The sequence below is a fragment of the Sycon ciliatum genome, chromosome 8, assembly GCF_964019385.1.
Source record: "Sycon ciliatum chromosome 8, ocSycCili1.1, whole genome shotgun sequence".
Lineage (NCBI taxonomy): Eukaryota > Metazoa > Porifera > Calcarea > Leucosolenida > Sycettidae > Sycon > Sycon ciliatum.
Genome location: NC_088650.1, coordinates 10,010,603 through 10,032,893, shown reverse-complemented (window position 1 = coordinate 10,032,893; position 22,291 = coordinate 10,010,603). Strand labels below are relative to the sequence as shown.

At 45.4% G+C, this 22,291-nt stretch overlaps 2 protein-coding genes across 4 annotated transcripts in view; both read left to right on the top strand.

Moving 5' to 3' along the window:
• LOC135823313 (uncharacterized) overlaps positions 1–19,634 on the top strand; it is a 41,994-nt gene extending 22,360 nt beyond the window's left edge. For 2 of the 3 annotated variants that reach the window (XM_065336172.1, XM_065336173.1), the window contains exons 2-4: positions 15,753–16,198; positions 16,465–16,619; positions 19,077–19,634. In XM_065336172.1, the coding sequence (XP_065192244.1) occupies positions 15,753–16,198; positions 16,465–16,584 (566 nt within the window). In that variant the 3' untranslated portion in view covers positions 16,585–16,619; positions 19,077–19,634. Of the gene's footprint in view, positions 1–14,031; positions 14,158–15,752; positions 16,199–16,464; positions 16,620–19,076 lie in introns of those variants that run through there. The other variant, XM_065336174.1, reaches the window with a different exon arrangement.
• LOC135823315 (uncharacterized) lies at positions 15–10,714 on the top strand. Its single transcript, XM_065336178.1, has 4 exons — positions 15–737; positions 2,745–3,190; positions 4,435–4,589; positions 9,427–10,714. The coding sequence occupies exons 1-3, from the start codon at positions 281–283 to the stop codon at positions 4,552–4,554; spliced, it is 1,023 nt and encodes a 340-aa protein (XP_065192250.1). The 5' UTR covers positions 15–280; the 3' UTR covers positions 4,555–4,589; positions 9,427–10,714.
• Positions 19,635–22,291: the final 2,657 nt, after the last annotated feature.

Here is a 22,291-nt window from a genome sequence, read left to right as displayed (position 1 = left end):
TGGTTATGCTGTGAGTGTACAGAGCCGGTTAGTCCAGTCAACCAGCGGATCAAGGTTATGTGTTACTAGTAAGGTGACTCAGACATCAGCACAGTCCAGGCAGTCAGTTAGGTGGAGATCAGATCAGTCTGGTCGTCAAGTCACTACGGTACGTGATGCCATTGATACCATTGATTCAATATTTGATAGCATCGTGAAGACGCACACGTTTCAAACCAGCTATCTACTATCACAATGTTCTCTCATCCAACGACATGTTCCTGAACTACGGAGTCCAGGCATGATTAGGGTTTCCCTTGAGGCATGTGCTCTTGTCAATGAGGAGAACACTGATGTGACAAAGCTTACAGAGTCGTTACTTAATCAGCTAGCCAGCCTACCTACTGAAATCTGGCAAGAAGGCAAGAACCAACACAACCTGTTATGGGCACTGTACTGGGCCGCAAAGTGCCGATGTGCAACTCCAGGATTCACGAAGTTACTACAACAGCAGCTTGATGTCATGTGCATTGAGGAATGTAGAGCTGTTGATCGGTGTGCACATGCATTGTTTATGTTAAATATGCCTGATCGTCACCTGGCCCAGCACTTGATGAATCGCTACCTTACCATCCAGAGTAGAGGTGATCCCAAGTATCGTCATACTCAAGTACTCACACTACTTCTCTACTGTACACTGTGTGGTGTAGAGTGCAGTGCCTTGCTGAAGCTGATCAGTATTGATCATCTGATACAGGGTAAGTCTATTCCGGAATAAGACCTATAGAATAGAGACTTGGTGTCTGCTGGTGGTGGTACGAGTATTTCTTTGTTGTCTTTACGTCGATATTGAATCACTGTGTATTTTTTCACGCAATCTGAAGATTCCAGATTGCCTGCGTAATCTGCAGATTGCGCACGCATCCTGGGGTAACACGGAAATATTTGTGGCGCCAGACCAGGTAAATCCTCGCCCCTGATCTTCCGGGATACTTCCGGGAATACGCCCAAGTGCGCGTGGTGCAAAATTCACGTGTGTGGTTCATGAAATCTGTGGGTTTTGCTGCGAACCTGAAGAGCACAACAAATTCATGTGGGGCGGAATCTGTGGACTTTGTTGAAAACATGAAGAGCACAGCGAATCCGTGTGGGGCGCTATCTGTGAATTTCGCTGAAAAACATGAACAGCACAGAGAATCCATGTGTGGTGCAGTCTGTAGGCGCGATCTGTGTTTTTTGTCACCGTGTGTACTGCTAAGGAAGGTATGCTTTCACATACATAATGGTGTTGGATGTTTTAGAGTGTATGTTGAATGATTCAAACTTGAATTTCCAATGAAGTTGTCATGGCAGGCTTAGGTTTGATATTGAATCATACAAAAAGAATAGAATGGGATACGGAGCTTCGGTTGGCTGTGACTCAGAGTTTCATGCCTGTGGCGATCATCAGACAGCAATGATTACAAAAACTCAATGAATATTCTTGATATAGTGTGGTAAGGTGCTAGTGGAATCAGAGAATTTAAGGGCAAATAAGGTGAAGCGGTGATTCTATGCATGTACTTGCAAGAGGTGTAATCCTGGTTTATGTAACTGTAGGTGTGAAGTTAGATAGGTAGAATTTGTATTCAATCATATACAGTGAAACCTGTCTAAGGCGACCCCTCAGGGGAAGAGAAAAAGTGGTCGCCGTGCCGGGCCAGGTGGTCTTCTTATCCAGGTTCAGTGGGTCACGTGACCATATCCACATGTGATACATCATTTTGCTCAGTGTATCACAGTGCACACGCCTATGCTACTCTAGCACTACTCATGTGCCTGGGGTCCTCAGACCTGTCAAGTGTCGTGCATGCACCATGTACGTCTACACTTCCTGCCTGCACTGATGTGTAGATCTACCATGCATGGTGCACTGTGCAATGCGTACATTTACATGTACTAACACTGTGCAACGCGGTCGCGGGTGGGTGGTCGTTGGTCGCGTTGAGCGAGTGGTCGCCTTATCCGAGCTGTTTTGAATGTGAATGCGTCCGTGAAAAGGAAAAGTGGTCGCCATGGTCGAGTGGTCGCCATATCCGAGCTGTTTTGAATGTGAATGCGTCCGTGAAAAGGAAAAGTGGTCGCCATGGTCGAGTGGTCGCCATTACAGGTTTTACTGTAGGACATCAGTACGGTCATTCAGTTTTGTGCAATGTTATCGCATGAGCTGATTGTCAAGTAACTGGTGGTGTCAGTGGACATTATAGCATAACTTGTAGTTCCTTGGTCCTATTTTTTACTATAAATATAACCAAGAGTGTATAATTTTAAGTCTCGAGTACTCGAATTGAAGGACATGTCCATGTATCCGGAACATTTCTTTCCGGGCAAAACATTTTTGTGTCTAAGAGCATGTCCCTGCATGCACGTGAATACGATATCTACGTATGCACTGGATTGAAGAATGCGACCGATAAAAATATACTCATGACAACTTGAGTAACATACTCGTGAAAAGCCATGTATGTTTGTAAACAGGACAGACATTATGTACTTACGTATGTATACAGTATTATTAAGTCACACAGCGACGATGACTCATGTAGTGTTCTGACTTTTAAGTGTGAGGCGTAACACAAGTAGAGCTGGTGTGAATATGACCAATGATCACATCCAAATGTCAACTACCGCTTGAAATTTTCATTTTCACATTCTGAGATATTGCTGGTCTGTGTCCATACCACTGTGTGTTCCTCTCAATTCTGTCTGTCCTGACTTCTGTGCAGAATGCAATCCTCGCCATGTCCAACTGCTATTTTTCCACAACACCCTCCCTGGTACTAAAGACCAGCGGCTACAGATATTGGAAACATGTTTGGTGCGGTTCCGAAAGGCTGTGGCAAGTCGGTATTCAGGTCGAATGCATGATATGCTGTCATACTTCATTGGCTCAAAGTACACCACTGGCCTTTCTCTGGTTGATGGTGTGGACGTTCAAGCATTCTGCGTATTCAACCGAGACTATGAACCAGTGGAGACTGACGCGTATCCAGCTGATGTGTACAATGGTGTATCCGTAGATATGACAGCAGCTAGACGTCATGGCTTCAGTGTTGTGGCATGTCTGGGTGTGAGTGACACTCGGTTACTACGTCATCCGGCTTGTGCACCAAACGGATATACCACTCTTGAGGCATCCGCACTCAAATCTCAAGGATGCTATATTATCCCGGTGAGTTCCAGGGCTAGTGATTTGATTTTGATGATGTCCGTCTTGATTCTTTAGTGACAGTGGGAGGAAAAGAGCTTGTGTGTCACGGCCGTGTTGCGGGTTTGTGACCTGGCTTAGATCAGTCTAGTGGCTACCCAGACTCCCAGGTAGACGACCAATATGGTCGCCATCCAAGTTAGCCAGCTCACACAGAACGACAGGTTTCTAATTCCACTTGAACCGTGTTTATTGAACTATTGCTATGCTAGATCGAAAGATCAGCGTGAAGAGTCAAAGACCCAGACAGAGCAGGGGAGAGTCGGAGTGACTCTCCCAGGATCAAGAGTGAATCGAGGGAGTAGTGAGCTCCCCAAGAGTCGAGGATGAATGTCAGCAAAACAGCTCCTTATATATGCTACATTATGTGATCAAAACTATACAGCGGCAAGAATGCGTAAGGATTATTTCTATATTTCAAACAGTGGTGCAATCAGCCAAACTAGAATGTAGTACAGCGATTAATACGGGGAGCCTGCTCACCCAAATGTGAATATTAATCATCTCCATATGCTGGCATTACCTTGGTCCGCGATCCGGTGGTTGGGATGCATTGCAGCTGACGGGAATTGTAGCTGTGTCATTTCATGTGGCTTCACCCAAGGCGGGCTCTTCCCCCAAACATAGCAGCAGACGGCAGAGCCACTTTCCCACCAAAAGGGTACGGAGTCCACAGTACGCGAAGCACTGCAGACCCTTTACATTGTACGATGCGAGAAGAGACGCTACTCTTGCTCAACTAACAAGGGTATCAGCTTGCTTGCAGGACGAAGCGTGGTCCCCTAAAGCGCAACAGTGTAGTGAGTACAACGCTGGCAACTTGTACTGAAGGTGTCGTCGACGTACGGCAACACTTGGTGGCTCTCTGCCACGAGCTGTAAGCCATGATTGCTCAACTAACGAAAGTGCCAAATCCTTCGCAGGACGATTCAGGGTTCTTACAGAACTCTAGAATATTTCGGAGTCCAGCTTTTGTCTTGTTGAACTCAATGTATGGTCGCTTTCACGACGAGTCTGATCCTGGTCATGACATGTACACAATGAGAGTTTGGAGTGTTTTTACTGCCTCCTGTTGCGCTAGTCTCGTAGTACGACTTAGCCTCACCCTTCTGAAGATGATATTCAATGACGGATTGACTATAGAGACATTTATCCCCTGGATGAGCTACACTTTTGAATTACACCACTATTTCTTCCTCTCTTGATAGGTGGTACTCAAACATGGCGCTCGGTACTCGCAGAGAAGCAGACACTTTATCCCGGATTTGCTGATCAATTATCCGCATCACATTGGCGTGTTCAAAGACCTGTTGCCAGCCAAGCAGTGATGAATATACACACTGATGTCATACTTAACACTATGGTAAGTTTACAGAATGTTAGATGATGTATTTGTCTAGTTTCGTTCTTGCAGCATCGTTGGCTGCAATGTCTAGTTTGAAAAGAGAAATAAAACTGATTGCAGAAGTATAACATATTAAAGTACATAACACAAACAAGGCAAGCAGGGCAGCTCGAAGTAGCTGTGAACGCCGCTGTCTGATGTTTGCTGAAATGTGTTAAACTTGTACAGCTTCACAGCCCTTCGCCTCTAGTGTTTGTCTACATAACAGGACATGTCTATGGTAATGGAGTCTGTAAATAACAGCATGTTAGATTCTCCCTTCGGATGGATTTCTTGTACTTGGTAATGGACCACACTCGAAACCGTGACTGGTTGTTGGTTTTTGTGGCAGGATGAAAGGGCATATTAGACTGTATGACTGGTTGCAAGACCTGTAACTGTTCACAGGGGCCGGACTGTTCACCGAGGACCACATTTACTGACTTGACTTTGCAACTAAGTGAATGGGCTGAAGTGTTATTTTGTCATGAACTGAATTTTTGACATCACGTTTCATGCACAAGTAAATGTACTTGCAAGTACATGTACGTTAAAAAAACTGCTCTCGCAGGTCTTATTGATACAGGGCAAGATTAGAAAAGAGGGTTACGGCTTCCATGACTAATCAAAAAAATGTGAACGAAGAATTCTGCTGACCCCAAACCCATCTCCAGAGTTGCACACACCACTGCATCATGTAGAGTAGACGGTTTGATACCGGAACGCCTTGACAGCCAAATTTGTATAGACCCAAACCGATCATCAGCGTTGATTTTTCACTCGAAATATGTTTGTAGAAGGAAACTGGCATGTTGAAGTTTGCTCTGGGGCCAGAGTCCATCGAACTGAGCCACTCCTTTGTGTTGACCCATTGCCTCCAAGTTGCCCAATTTTTCGCTTCAAAAAAGTTCAAATCAGATGTGGCTCCAAACCGGACACGTTTTAGAGTGCACGTCAAATTCACTCTGGGTCTGAAATTAGGTAATTGCTATCGCTCCACGACGGCCAGTACAGAGTAACAATAAGCCTTTGTGTGTGCTTCCATTAGTTTTGATTGGTATGCGGTGCTTTATTGGCGAGAGGCGAGCCGCTGTTTACCTGCGACAAGAAGTTGATTATTCGAAAGTGTGTGTGTATTCGAAAGTCGTAAAACTCAAGTCGCAGTGCGAAGCAACATGTCAAAAACTCACCTGCTTGGTATGGCGCTTCTGGTCATCGCAGAGCCATGAAATTTTGGCTCGGAGTATAACACATCGTAGTCTCACTGTGACATATTAGTCAGGGAGCCGACCTTCAAAAAAGTGGCGCTCCAGGTCGGGCGAGATGGAGTACAAGATCTCTTCAGCAATGGGTTATGGGTCTATCAGAGAAGGGCTTTCGAGTTCTTGGCCATCCCAAAGCTGTGCACGGACATCGCGAGGACGCATTTTGTTCGACGATCAAATTCACAATTGTCAAGCATTTAGGCGCAAATGTTTTTCGTTCTCAGCCGACTTCTCGGTTTGAGAAGTAGGTGCGCACGCTCAAAATTCCAAATCAGTGACTATGCGCCTGTCCAGAAGATGACGACGCTGCAAGCTTACTTTCTCAAAGCGTGACATACATTTTCATTACGATTTTGGCTTTGAAAGTGAGAATAGTATTGCCATCGTCAGGTCCACTAGTCACGAAGCATGGCGCTTCTGGACAAAAGCGCAACATAGAGTGTGTACCAGCAATAGTGCACAATCATACTCGCGCCTACTCCGGCAATTCTGCAACGCGTGCAAGCAAAGTTTCAAAAGTATATTTCCAGGTCTGACTGAGGTCGAGTCGAGCGAAGATTCCGGCAGAGTAGGCGAGATGTTGCTTGCTGACAAGTCGGCCTCCGCGTCCCTGAGTCCTGACTGCCAGTGCCACAGCCGTATGCACCAGTGACCAGTCACCGGACGTGCAAGATCATCATCACCCATGTCGGTACTCTGCCTGGCCTATTTATCTGCTGGTGGTGTCAACTCCGTTGCAGTTTGCCAGCTTGTTTGTTCCGGTACTCGTTCTTCACTGGTTCAGGTGAGCCTAGCTGCTTTTGCACAAAATACTTTGTGGATCCTGTGAGAGATCATGTAACTCGAAAACGAGACGTTGTTTGAAACAAAGGTAGAATAACAATCACTGCCAGTTCCACATGCACTTCTGACAGGAACTACGACAGACGTCTACGTGGCAGCACCAAAGGAGAGCATGGGATAGGCAACATAACAAGGTAGAACATACATGCGCGCACGTGCATGTGTGCGAGCTTGTGTACACGCGCGCACGCCCACACACACTTGCAAGCGTGTACTCACATGTGTGCGAGTGTGCATGAGTGCACACACACGCACACACATGTGACTCTCTGTTCGCACACACACACACACATACATGTGTGCGAACATGCGCGCATTCATCACACACGCGTGCGCACATACACACAAGTGGATGCGCACATGCCAATGCTCACACACACACACGCATACACGTGTACATGTGCACGCACACACACGCGTGCGCGCTTGCACGCACATAGGTGGATGCGCACATGCAAATGCTCACACACACATACACGCATACACATGTACATGTGCACGACACACGCGCGCGCGCACACACAGGTGGATGCGCGCACGTGCATGTGTGCGATCTTGTGTATACGCGCGCACGCCCACACACGCGCGCAAGCGTGTACTCACATGTGTGCGAGTGTGCATGAGTGCACACACACACACACACACACACATGTGACTCTCTGTTCGCACACACACACACATACATGTGTGCGAACATGCGCGCATTCATCACACACGCGTGCGCACATACACACAGGTGGATGCGCAAAAGGCCAATGCTCACACACACACACGCGCATACACGTGTACATGTGCACGGCACACGCGCGCGCGCACACACACACGTGGATGCGCACATGCAGATGCTCACACGCATACATACATATAAACACACACACTCATGCACGCGCACGTCATTATCTACGAATCTCAGAAACATGCAACACGCGGCCAGAAGTTAATCATCACCAGTGAACTTGCTGTGATTGTGGTACCAACAACATGCTGTGCAAGAACGTCACCATCATCGGCTGCTCTGAGGTAGCATTCCAGAATGGCAATTTACAAACCCGCTGTCTAGTGCCCTACTATCATCTCCACGGAGCAGCAGTCGGAACCCAGGAGATAACTGCTCGGCATAGCTGCAAACATCGCAAAGGTTACAGCACTGGATGCTTCTAGTGCAACGGGTCACCCCAACCCTGTACTATACTTGCTGGTGCATGTCCGAATGTGACAACCCAATCATTAGCGCCCATGTTCTGGACCGTCACTAACGCTTCCGCCCAGGGCCTTATTACGGGCTTTTACGGTACTCGCCGATGCATGTCCGAATGTGGCAACCCGCTCAGCAGCACTACACATGTGAGCAACAAGTGGACGTCGTTGGCAGCACAGAGCAGAGGATCGCAAACCGGATGAAGAATGGATACTGTTCTCCATGATGAAGGGATCAAAAACCGTTCAACACAGATATTGCGCTACATCGTCTTGCCTGGATGTATGCGGTGGTGCCGATGGTGGTGCCGATGCATATCGCGTCCATGACACTGTTTACATATCTGCATTCAGCCTTTGTTCACATAAATATGATGCACCGTAGCTGTAGTTTTAAAATGATTATATTCTACATGTTACCGCCACATTTACTGATTGCGTTTGCGGAAATTCCTAAAATATACTACGTCTACTACTACTCAATTTACCACACAAAGGACTGAATGAAGTAGGGAAATAATCATCCCATGATCTTCTACAATGTGAATGCTTCCACGTACGCGCATGTCATTGTGCAGCATCCGAAACTTCAACAAAACAATGATTCAAAGAGACGTTATTCAAGATAAGTCATGCATTTCTACGTTCACTGGTATAATCAAAGATTCCGTTCAAGGCAGCTGCCATGATGTGTACCTTACCACCTTTAACACACGTTGTCAGTCCGCTCATTGACTAGCATGAAATCGTTTGTAGCAGGAGTACTCTTGTTTGTAGTGAGGATCCATCTACAAAACACTATTTGTAAAAACAATCCAGAGTCACCTCGATGGAGACGGACAGTTCCTACGAGACCTGCCTGTCGACATCAGGGTCAAGTGGCAAGTCATTTAGCCGTTACGCACGACAATCTCAGGAACACCAGTCATGTCCTCCTCCGACGAACCAGCTACTGTATGTTACTTCAGAACTCAGAACGACACAATACAAACAGAATGAAAAATGCTTCATCGACGGTGTGACTTTGCGTTTCGCTTCGTGTTTCTTTGTGTTTCTCTTGAAAATCTAGCAAAATTGAGTCATTCGCATGAAAATGTCTGGTTACGTCAGCGAAACCCGCTGATTTCCCCTATTTTTCAAGCGCTGAATGGCGCAAAAACTGAAATCACGGCAACGAAATAGTGTTCGACGAGCGAACAAACCTCCTTGCACCGGCATTGGTGCACAGCTTCGGGACGGCCAAGTTCTCAAATCGTCCTCTAGAGACCCTTACCTACCTCTGTGCGAAGTTTCAAGTCCTCCCTCTGAAGTGGCATACCCCGAAAATAAAAAGCATCCTACAGATTTCAGCTCCCGGACTATATGTTTTCTAATCAAAATACCAAGAGAGAAAGTGAATATTGAGTCCGTTCCGGTTGCAACCTGTGTCCTATTTGGAATGCGCTGTGTAATACTTCCTGATCTTAAATATTTGTAATTGCTGTTTGCGTGGGTCTTCTGTGTTCTTTCAGGTCTCTCTGAACAGCAGAATACTATGCCGAATTGTGCAGGAAGTGTGTGATATCATGTGAGACTGGAATATGGTGTCCATGTTCTGATTTTTTAAAGTTATTATTTCTCCGATTCCTTCCTTTTGCTGCTGAGCTGAGTAGCTGAGTAGCTGAGTAACCGAGTAACTGAGTAACCGAGTAACTGTGTAACTGAGTAACTGAGTACATCGAATGTGAGAGGGTAGTGCTGCTAGTGCTAGTGTAGTATGCATTGATTTGTGTTTTTCAAATCAAGGCATTGTTGAGTGTGTGTGTGTGATTACTTTACTTCCAATTTTCTTTTTTTCTCTTCTGAGTGCGTATACAATGTACATGTACGTTGATATTGTGAATCCTCCACATGTGTATTTAGCTTCCATTGTGCGTGAGTGTGTGTGTGCTTGTACATTTATATCCCATGAAGTTCGTTTTTCTTTGTGTGGGCATATACGTTGATATTGTGAATCCTCCACATTTGTGTTGTTCCTTCCATTGTCCATACAACACGTAGTACATGTAGCGTCTGGAGTAGCCAGGATCCTGATTCTTGACTGAGCTATGCAAAACACGTTATAAAGGTGGTAGCGTCTGCCGTGATCTGTGTGTGTGTGTGTGTGTGTGTGTGTGTGTGTGTGTGTGGGTGTGTGTGTGTGTGTGTGTGTGTGTGGTGTGTGTGTGTGTGTGTGTGTGTGTGTGTGTGTGTGTGTGTGTATGTGTTCCGTCAGGCCGGCAAGTCATGTGTCGGTGACAGGAGGACAACGACTAAAAGACTCTCTCTGAGCTGGCATTGCACCAGGCGTGGGTCGATTCACCCGTGAAACGTGACTAAGTACCAGCACATGCACAGCTAGCTCAGCAAATTTATGATGAATTTTGATGTTGATGAAATACACCATGTAGCTGGTGAAAGAAACAAACATGTGGCGAGAGTTCTGTGCTGAGCTCTCTTGTTTCTCTGGGTTGTTTTATGTGAAAAAGAGAAGAAACACATGAGAACATTTATTACTGGCTCAGTATCCGAGTTTATATTTTATGTGTATGCTGATGTGTGACGGTGTGGGTGTTTTCTGTAAGGCGGCACAAACCATGTGAGATCGAATTGTGACTGATCACGTGCGTTGCAGCCTGGTGACGTGGCTTGTTGCGTATGAGGATGTAGAAATAACATACATGTATGATGTAGACCGATCCTAGCGATGGTCCTGACCTGGCTCTTTTTGTTAATCATCAACAAATCACTACAAATTCTACAATAGTCATGTAGATGTACATGTCACGTAGCGTACGGATGTCCAGGATATCACTGCTGCTTGGTCTGAATAATTTTTCTTTCTTTAATCTCAGTCGTATTGAAAAATAAGTAGATCTACCCGGGAAGGGGGGGGGGGGGGGGGGCTATCCGGATGAATACCCGGAGTGCGGCTTGTGTTTGTGTAGCGGCAACTCAGCAGTCAGAGAACACAATGCATGCACCGACTGTTATGACAAATTGTACTGTATGTACAGACCGTGTCCGTGATGTTTGACACGTGAGTGATGACGCATGTGTTATCAAAAAGCCTTTTTGCAAATAATTTTGGCCATTTGCGGCTTTTTGCTCTAAAAAAAAGGGACAAAAAAAGAAACAACAGGAGCGCCTTCGTATTAATAGAAAAACATAAAAAAAACTGCAATGCCACTCAAGTTTTGTTGTTTCATCTTCTCTAATCCACTGCTTCTTCATTAACAATATGCTTGGTGTTCAGAATTACCTTTCCTGCAATGACAGAATTTGAAAGTCTGTAACTGAATTTGAAAATTAATTTTCATTTGGTATCCTACAGACTGTGTTTACTCCTTGGGTGGAGTTTCAAGACATTCTGGTGAAGTTCTTCGGTTGCTATGTGTAGCTAGGGCTGGTCCGAAGATGCCTTTGGTGCCATGCGATGTATGCACTTTCATGATGAATTTGCCGCGACTTCAAATCACCATAACTCTGTTGTTTTTCAAGATATCCACTCCAAATTTCGCCTGCTACTTTGTTTTACCCCATACGTTCCAAAAATCCTCTTAGAAACGGCCAGCTACCAACATGAAAAAATCATAGGAACTCCCCACTATACTAGACAGTATAGTCTAGTAGTACAACATGACTGACAGTCTGTACGCTGTACCTCGATCTCGCCTTCATAATGACTTATGTAGATCTACTGACTGTTGTGGACATGGAAATCCGGTCGCAATTCTAGCGGCCCCAGGGCGCTGGCCATGCAGCCGCGGATAAGCGGTACTCGTACACACATATGCGTTGCAACACCCTGGATCAATGCAACAAGTGCAATACACGCACCGTTCTGTACGCGCTGAGAGCCCGGCGCCGACCCCGGTCAATAGACTGGATTTTCAGGTCCGCTCCGCTGATCCAGTAGATCAACCAGCGTGTTGTTATCATGGTTATGCACTGGATCAATAATCATGGAGTGATGACCGGTCGACCATGATGACGGGTGTGTTATCAAAAGCCTTTTTGCAAATTTTGGCCATTTGCGCTAAAAAACAAGGACAAAAAAAACAAAACATGAAACAACAAGAGCATGCACCTCGATCTCGCCTTCATAATGAGATCTACCAGCTAGCGCTAGCGTGTTGTTATGCTAAGGTCAGAAAGGACTTGGCGGCACTCGCTGGTTTATCTCATCAGTTGAAGAATATTTCTTATCCTGGCGTCGATCGCTGAGAAGGTGCACTATTGGCTACTGACGTGGATAATAGTTTGTTACATTCACAACAGTGTTGCTGTGGTAATCTGCGCAGTGCTGAACATCTCTATTCACTGTGCAACTGTATCATACCGCTATCAAAACTTACTGGGGTAAGAGAATTATGTATGTACAAAAAAGAAGATGAATGTTGAAGAAACAATAGTTGACTGGCGGGCTGGGTGCGTTCGAGCAATTGTTTTCCGGATTTCAGCATGCAATGTGGCAGTGTGTTGTGTATCGGACATGCATAATCTTACCACCCTATCTGACTTTTCGGCCGAGGAAAAAATCGAGAAGTAGTTTGACAATTCCTAAAACTACCGTACTGGCAATATTTATGTTGCCGCAGTGAGGCCATGAAGCGTTACATTGGCACATGTTTGCCGCACGCAGGGCGTTACATGCAAAGTCGCACAGGAGCCGTTACACAGGTTTCTATATTGCCGCAGTCCGTTTTTTTGCCACGCGGTACACGTGCTTTCCCAGTTTTCAGCCTTTGCAGTGCAAACTGCAATGAAAAGATCGCCGCACCCCGCCTGACGCGCGTTACGAACGCAACGAAAATTTGTCGCACTAGCCTGGTCGCGCTTTTACGCCCCACCCCCTGCGTTACGCGTTACGCGGCAACATATATTGCCAGTACGGTAGTAGAGAACGAGTACGTGTACATGTAGGTGACTCGTTTCCCCATCCTTAGTTAGGCCGAATAATAATTGCCAGGGAATTTCGATGTGGTTGACTGAAGTTTGTTTTCGAGTCAAACAACACGTGTACATGTAGTTATAAACTGACTGAAGTGATCTTTTGCATTCAAGTTACTGAAAACCCCCAAAAGCAGTTTACGAATCATGTCCTTCGTGACTGATCTGATTGAGGCAGTAAGTGTTGGTGACTGAAATCTGGTTCATGTAAGTCAGCTAGTACTGGACACTGTGCAGCTGTAGACTTTCCAACATTGGGTTGTGCACCGCTGTATGGGAATGTATTATTCACGATCCCGGATTTCATCATGTCTAGCACTACGGCTGTAGATATTGTGAACAGTTGCATGTAGTATCTGATCTGTTGTATGTGTGTGTGTGTGTGTGTGTGTGTGTGTGTGTGTGTGTGTGTATGTGTGTGTGTGTGTATGTGTGTGTGTGTGTGTGTGTGTGTGTGTGTGTGTGTGTGTGTGTGTGTGTATGTGTGTGTATGTGTGTGTGTGTGCCAGCTAGTTCGGTTGGTGGGTGCACTTATGCCAGATAGGGTTGGGCCTGTTGCCAACGGGCTCGGCTGCTTGAAGGTGTATTGTTGTACCTACCACCTTTGTTGGTTTCAGGGTTCATAATATACTTTCTGTTTGAAGTGTACATACCTGTTAACCATGGACTGCTTCTGGCTAGATTAACTCTTGTGTGATCAATGGTGCTAGTGAAGCTTATATCAGATCCACTCTGATTTAGCCACCCACACTAGTACCAAGTATTACCTTCACTGGGGGCAGGGGTACCTGCAGTTGGATCCCGGGACGGATACCCTGATGCCGTCAATCCTTTTTCTGCACCTTGTCCTCACCCACTTACTGAGGTGTGGTGAGCCCATAAGTGGGATCATTTCAAGTCCACCCGAGTTTGGGGATTTCAGGGGGTGTCAGCCGTTGGGTGGTTCAATGGCCAATTGAGTCATCTTTCCAAGATTCCTTTTGAGTCTCTCTCCCCTCTCCCGGGGAGACCCACGTGACCAGTTTTGGCAGTGAGCAAGTACAAGTACAGGTGTGTGTGTATGTGTGTGTATGTGCGTGTGTATGTGTGTGTGTGTGTATTTTGTCGCACTGTGTGTTATTCTCTACAGACCGGCAGTACGTAGTCTTCTGACAAATTCTCAGTAATCCACACCATACACTGTACGCTATACAGCCGTGTACTACTGAATATACAACATCACCAGGAGAACATGTTTGCTTCAAAGTTACATGGTAATCTCAAGACTGTCAGTAAGTTTGTTCAGCGTGGTTATGCTGTGAGTGTACAGAGCCGGTTAGTCCAGTCAACCAGCGGGTCAAGGTTATGTGTTACTAGTAAGGTGACTCAGACATCAGCACAGTCCAGGCAGTCAGTTAGGTGGAGATCAGATCAGTCTGGTCGTCAAGTCACTACGGTACGTGATGCCTATGATGTTATTGATTCAATATCCGATAGCATTGTGAAGTCATGCACTTTTCAACCCAGCTATCTACTATCACAATGTTCTCTCATTCAACGACATGTTACTGAACTACGGTATCCAAGCAAGGTTAGGATTATCCTGCAGGCATGTGCTCTTATCAGTGAGGAGAACACTGACGTGACCACACTGGCAGTATCTGCACTGAACCAACTGGCCAGTCTACCCACGTATGTCTGGCAAGACAACAGGAATCAAGAGCACCTGAGATGGGCACTGCACTGGGCTGGAAAGTTTCGATGTTCAACTGCAGAATTCACGAAGTTTCTACAACAGCAGCTTGATGTCATGTGCATTGAAGAATGTAGAGATGTTGCTCAGTGTGCATATGCATTGTTTATTTTGAATATGCCTGATCGTCACCTGGCCCAACACTTGACGAATCGCTACACTACCATACAGAGTACAGGTGATCCCAAGTATCGTCATACTGTAGTACTCTCACTACTTCTGTACTGTACACTGTGTGGTGTAGAGTGCAGTGCCTTGCTGAAGCTGATCAGTGTTGACCAACTGATACGGAGTAAGTCTATTCTGGAATAAGCTATTGAATAGAGACTTGTGTCTGTTAGTTGTGGAATTTCTGCTCTCACAGAGTTGAAATTGACACCCATACCAAAATTCTCTATTGTTATTGTCCCTGGTGTCTCAGAGTTTAAATCAAGTGTTGTTTTAAAAACAAGAACAGAAACGATCTCAGTTTGTGGTTTTCTTACACAGTACTCTGCTTGTGCAGATTCGCTTTCACATACATATGATGATCATGTATGTTGTAAACTGATGATTCAACTTGGTTTTTTTTTAAATAAAGTCATGATGGCAGGATTATAGGTATGATTATGAGTCATGCAGCTGGACAGTCTGGAGCCATTCCAAACTTGTGTTAGTATTTCAGCAATCAACTACATTCTAGTGAAATGGGTGGGGCATCCTGCAACTAAACAGTACAATTGGAAGTTTTGAGCACACCTGCCTTATTCCTCAGCACTGCGAAATCGCACTTCAGTCCACTGTATCAGTTTCGACATTTCGACAAATTGCTATCACCAGAATGCAGTGCAATATGCGATATGCATCCTGATGATGTTTGGAAACAGGTCAGACAGTATAAACTTGTGTGTACTTCAAGAAGTATGTGCACCAAATTTGTAACTCACACCCCAACAAAAATTCATCCAGGGTTGTTCCCCTGATTGTGTCTGTTTTACAGGAAGTAGGCTGTTGGCGTGGAAATGACAAATGGATCACTTTCTGATGTCATCGATCTTTGATTTTTTCATTTACACATCATAAAATAAATCTGTTGGTACGTGTCCATATCGCTGTGTGTCTCTCTCGATTCTCTCTGGCCTGACTTCTGTGCAGAATGCCATCCTCGCCGTGTGCAACTGCTATATTTGCACAACACCCTCCCTGTCACTAACGACCAGCGGCTACAGATAATGAACAGGTGTGCAGTGTGGTTCCAGAAGGCTGTGCCAAGTCAGCAGTCAGGTCGAATGTATGACATGCTGTCATACTTCATTGGTCCAAAGCACACCACTGGCATGTCTCTGGTTGATGGTGTGGACGTTCAGGCATTCTGCATCTTCAACCAAGACCATGAACCAGTGAAGACTGATACGTATCCAGCTGATGTATACAACGGTGTATCAGTAGATATGACTGCAGCTAGACGTCATGGTTTCAGTGTTGTGGCATGTCGGGGTGTGAGTGACACTCAGTTACAACGTCATCCTGTACGTACACCTAACGGGTATAACACTCTTGAGGCATCGGCACTCAAATCTCAAGGATGTTATATTATTCCGGTGAGTTGTAGTGCTAGTGTTTGCCTTTGATCATGATGTCTGTCTTGATACTTCAGTGCAGGTTGGAAAACAAGCTGGTGCGTAATGATAGTTTTGAGTGTATTTACTACATGCTGCTGCCCAAGTCTAGTTGTGAGACATAAAAAATGTTTTATAGTCTCAGACTGTTCACCCATCTGAAGACTGTGTTCAGTGTTAAAAGAGATTTTTTTTATCCTGGATGAGCTTAAATTTTGCATTACTTCACTTTCTGTCTACTTTGATAGATGGTACTCAAATATGGCGCTCGGCACTCGCAGAAAAGCAGCCACACTATCCCGGATTTGCTGATCAATTATCCGTATCACATCACCGTGTTCAAAGACCTGTTACCCGCCAAGCAGTGATGGACATACACACTGATGTCATAGTCTACATGATGGTAAGTTACAGAGTGTTAGATGTTGTACATGTATCTGCCATGGTGTAGTTTAGTGTTTTATTCTTTCAACCTCATTGGGTGCAATGTCTATAACCTCATTGGGTGCAATGTCTATAACCTCATTGGGTGCAATGTCTATAACTGATAGCAGAACACTAGTACGGTGTGGTGGATTTGACTTCTTTGATGGGAGTGAGGTGTGCGAGTAGTTGGGCGCATTCTTTCAATCTGACCGAACTAGAAAAGGACATCATCAAGGAATCGATCTGGCTATATCGTGGTGGTGGCCTACCTATGTTGATGAATGCAACGGGTAGTGAGACTGATTAGATGACCTGTGGAAGACTATTCCAGGAATTCCAGTGTCATGGGTTGAAGATTACGATCAATGTTAACCTAGAAGTAGTGAACTTCCTCGTTATCACATAAGCAAACCTGTAAACCGGTCAATACAAATCATACCGAAACCGGGCGCCGCAACGCTATTGTCGTCCGGAAATGGTACTACAGTGCATGCATGCATACGCACAGTGGTGCAACCTGCACAGTCTGAGCGCGGTCCGCTAGCAGGGGAGAACCCCGTGCGCAGGGTAGCGCCAAACGGGACCTGAAAAAGGTGACAAGGACCACACTATACCTGAATACCCAGTCTAACTATCCGCCGGTGATAATACTTCAGTACAAGATCTCCTCAAGCCTACCAGTAGAAGAATATCCGATATCTTGGCTGACAATAATGTGTTCCAGGAGGCTGTACCACCATAAAGGAGTGTGCTGATTAGCAGTAGGTATTGTGAACCCCTAGAGTTGTGTAGTGGACTATCTATTCAGAACATTGACGAATTCCTTTCTGATATGCTCCTCATGACTGGTCTGGGGGCACAGTAGAAACTGTGATTGGTTCAGCCATGTTTGTTTGGTATTGCGACTTGTCACAGGGCATTAGTTTTTTTGTTGACGATATGACTTGTTACAGGATCAGTGACTGTTCACAGGGCCTGTACTACTCACAGGGTCTGGACTGGTCACAGGGCATTGACTGGTCACAGGGCCTGGATTGATCAGAGGGCCTGGACTGGTCACAGGGCCTGGACTGGTCACAGGGCCTGGATTGATCACAGGGCCTGGACTGGTCACAGGGCCTGGACTGGTCGCAGGGCTTGGACTGTTCACAGGGCCTGGACTGGTTATAGGGCATGGACTGGTCACAGGGCCTGGACTGGTCACAGGGCCTGGACTGGTCACGGAGTTCTACACAAAAAAACTAGACTTAGATACGCAGAAGTGCACCATATCGCTTACATAATCTTTGCCGTATAGTTTTTCTTTAAAACTGACATCACAGGTCTTATTGATACAGAGCAAGAGTAGAAACATGGATCACAGTATCCATGACTAATCAAAACGTATATAAACGGAGAATTCTACTGTCCAGAACCCATCTACAGAGTCGCACACTCTGCTTTATGTATTCTAGCCATCGCAACAGTATGGTACAGAGATACAGTCAACTTCGCTAATAAGGACTACGGATATAACGACATTTCGCGAATAGCGACAGAATTTCCATGCCCAGAGCAAATTCCCATCTAACTGTAATACATATAATGAGACTTTGGATATAAGGACACTTCGCAAATAAGGACACTTTTCTGATGCCCCACCGAGTGTCGTTATACGCAAAGTTGACTGTACATGCACGGTACATGTAGCTAGCCACGTCAGGAAAGAAACTTGACCACCACCATAGAGAGTTGGGTGAGCTGTGTAATACTTTCCTGATCCTAGTATTTGCTGTTTGTGTACGAGGTGAATAGCAATTTCTGGACATGAAAATAAAATAGAGCCCCACTGGCTGTGTGTTTTACATTTTTCATATCTTTTTGTATCTATTGTATGGCCTAATCCTTCATCTTTCCAAATATGTGACAATTGCTCATGCTGTGATCCCAGAGACTTTATAGCAGGATGTTTTCGACAGGCCATTTTTTTGGCCTAAATTTCAGTGTATTGAATTCTGGACATGAAAGTAAAATAGCATCAATAGGCATCCTGTACTGCACCATTTTTGTTATTTTTTCTATTGGTGGACTGCAGTTGGCCTCTTCACACTTCCAGCCAACAGGTCCAAGACTATACAGCGTCTGAAGTGGAGTGCACATGGGGAAGCCAACGATTCGTCCATTACTTCTTATTTTACTCAAAATTCAAAATTATCATGCGACATAGTACCACAAAACTCGTTGAAATGCCTCACAAGAAAAGGCTATCAACAAGGCACCGACACGAGGAGAAACTACAACAGCCCAGCTGTCAACTACGGCAAGAAAAAACTTCATCAACCTGACTGACATGACTCTACACGCGACGAAAAATTATTTTACTCGAAAAAATGTCCAGAAATGTACAATGTCCAGAAATAGAAATTCACCTCGTACTTCTACTGTTTTCTCGCAGATATCTCTGAACAGCAGAATACTAAGCCGAATTGTGCAGGAAGTGTGTTATATCATTTGAGACTGGAATATTTTTGTCTAGTGATTGAACTTAGCAAGAAGCGTGTGCTCCTTGTTGGAGCAACCAACTTCATGACTAGTGATTGAAGTTTTAATTTCTCCGATTCCTTGCTGTTTTTTCTGCTGAGCTGAACACTGAGGAAGTTCGTGCTGCGTCTTGTTTAATTCCACTCCATTGGCTGAGTAGCTCAGTTACCGAGTAACGGAGTAACTGAGTACAGCCGATGTGAGAGGGTAGTGCTGCTAGTGCTAGTGTAGTATGCGTGTTGATCATGTTTTTGAAATCAAGGCATTGTTGAGTTTGTGCGTGAATGTTTGCGTGTCTGTGCATTCAATTCCCATATTTTTCTTTGTGCGTGCTTGTACAATCATGTACCTTGATATTATTATTGTGAATCCTCCACATGTGTGTTTTCCGCTTCCATTGTCCATAGTACACGTAGTACATGTAGCATCTGGAGTAGCCAGGATCCTGATTTTTGACTGAGCTACATGTTTAAAAGGTCTGCCGTGATCGGTGTGTGTGTGTGGAGGGGGGGGGGGGGGGGGGGTTCTCTAAGGCGGCACGGCACGACCATGTGAGATCGGATTATGACCAACCATGTGTGTTGTAGCCCGGTGATGTGGCTTGTTCATAGACCGATCCTAGCAATGGTCCTGACCAGGCTCTCTTGTTTCGCATCAACAATCACTATTCTACATGTGCATGTCATGTAGTGGACGGATGTCCAGGATATCACTGCTGCTCGATTCTGAATAATTTTTCTTTCTTTGATCTCGACACTTGACTGACTCACGACTGCCATCCAGAGCACACGAGAAGTCCATCGAACCTTCGACTCGGCAAACCTGCAAGAAAGCACCACTCCCTGCTCAATACACAGTGTTTCGGGGAATTCACCCCTCATCAGTTGAGCTTGAGTAGGCTGAGGAAGATTGTGCCTGAAGAGCACCACTTATATAGTGCTCTATAGTATAGTGTGCTCTGGATGGCAGTCGTGAGTCAGTCAAGTGTCAAGTAAAGTCGGCGGAATAGCGCGAGCTCCGGTGTGGGGAGAAAACCCTTTCTTAGAAATCATCGCCGAAGTCGCAACCACTACTTCGTACTGTTGTGCCCAGCGCGGGCTTGCGACTAGTTGGTTTGGAGGTGACAGCGTTGCGAATGACCGAGGGTCCTCAACGTCTGGTCTCACCGTCCAGGAGCGACACTGACTCACGCTGCTATCTGGTGTTTGTCGCGCTGGAAATGGAGCGTCTCTGTAAGCTTGTATCCCTGGTGATGTTTGTGCCTGGAGAGCACTATAAGTGGTGGACTTCTCGTGTGCTCTGGATGGCAGTCGTGAGTCAGTCAAGTGTCAAGTAAAGTCGGCGGAATAGCGCGAGCTCCGGTGTGGGGAGCAAACCCTTTCTTACAAATCATCGCCGAAGTCGCAACCACTGCTTCGTTCTTTGATCTCGTATTGAATAATAAGTGGATCTACGGGGGGGGGGGGGGGGTCTATCCGGATGAATGCATGTTTAGCGTAATGTCCGGAGTGCGCTTGTGAGTTGTGTTATCTGTTTGGGGTACTACTACTACTAGTAGTACTAGTGGTAGCGCCAACTCAGCAGTAAGATAAGATCATGCATGCACCGACTGATTGAGTGATATGTCCGCGCGCTACACTACCATGACTACAGACCGTGTCCAGGTATACCGGTAGTAGTACTAGTACTACTGTGTCCGTGAGGTTTGTCACGTGAGTGATGACGCGTGTGTTATCAAAAGCCTTTTTGCAAATGTTGGCCATTTGCGCTAAAAAAAACAAGGACCAAAAAACAAGAGCACCTCGATCTCGCCAGATCTACCAGCTAGCGCTAGCGTGTTGTTATGCTAAGGTCAGAAAGGACTTAGTGGCACTCGCTGGTTTATATCATCAGTTGAAGAATATTCCTTATCCTGGCGTCGATCGCTGAGAAGGTGCACTAGTATTGGCTACTGACGTGCATAATAGTTTGTTACATTCACAACAGTGTTGCTGTGGTAATCTGCGCAGTGCTGAACATCTCTGCTATTCACTGTGCAACTGTATCATACCGCTATCAAAACTTACTGGGGTAAGAGAATTATGTATGTACAAAAAAGAAGATGAATGTTGAAGAAACAATAGTTGACTGCCGGGCTGAGACCGCTGAATGCGTTCGAGTTTTCCGGATTTCAATGGGCTCTTTCCATTACACGTTTGCACAATTCTGGAACTGGGTTTTGTACTTCTCGAATGACCAGAATGTGCGAATTCCGGCCATGTAAACGAACAACCAGAATTCACAACGCATTTTATTCATGGCATATGATATCACAAACAAAATTGATCGTAAAAAGAGATCACGTACACCCTTGCGCGCACGTGGGCCCAGCTTCGCGTACCGGACTACCGGTACTGCGGTCCATCCCGGTGATCGTGAAGGCTCCATGTCGGCAACAATATTGGGCTTCGATAAAGCTGAACCTGTGTGCGAAAGGACCACCCAAAATGATCTGTTCTAACAATCAGCCCCAGCGAAAACTCAACTGCGGCAAATAGGTTTTCGGGAAGACATAAGACTGTAGCAACTACTGTAAAAGCCATTATTCTAACGAGGCGCATATATAACGATTTCCCAAAATCGACTGGTTTACGTGTACCAAAGGTAACGATTCTCACCTATTCCCAACGCTCAATAGGACAGTATATGTATCGATTTCTGTATAACGATTTCTATTTTAACGACAGATTTCTCCTCGTTAACTCGTTAGAGTTAGGACTTCGTTATATATATATATATAATTAATATACACACAACAACAAGGTTGTCAATTTCATAATACTAAAAGCTTTTCACCCATTTTCATCAGTAGTTACATGGGAATGAGCAAGAACGAAAACGAAGCCAGAATTTATACTGGGGGTAGAGAATCAGCAAGAATATTCTTACGCGCCTCAAGTTCACACTACACTACCATAAGAATGTATGGAGCAGTGGAAAAATGCGGGAAACAACACATGAGGGGAATGCAGTACCAGAACAAACACGTGATAAAGTTGTCAGTGATAAAGTCAGTGTCAGTGATAAAGTTGTCAGTCCGGTTGCAGCTTGAACAGCCGTAGCACCTTGATGTGCTTCTGCTCAACTTGA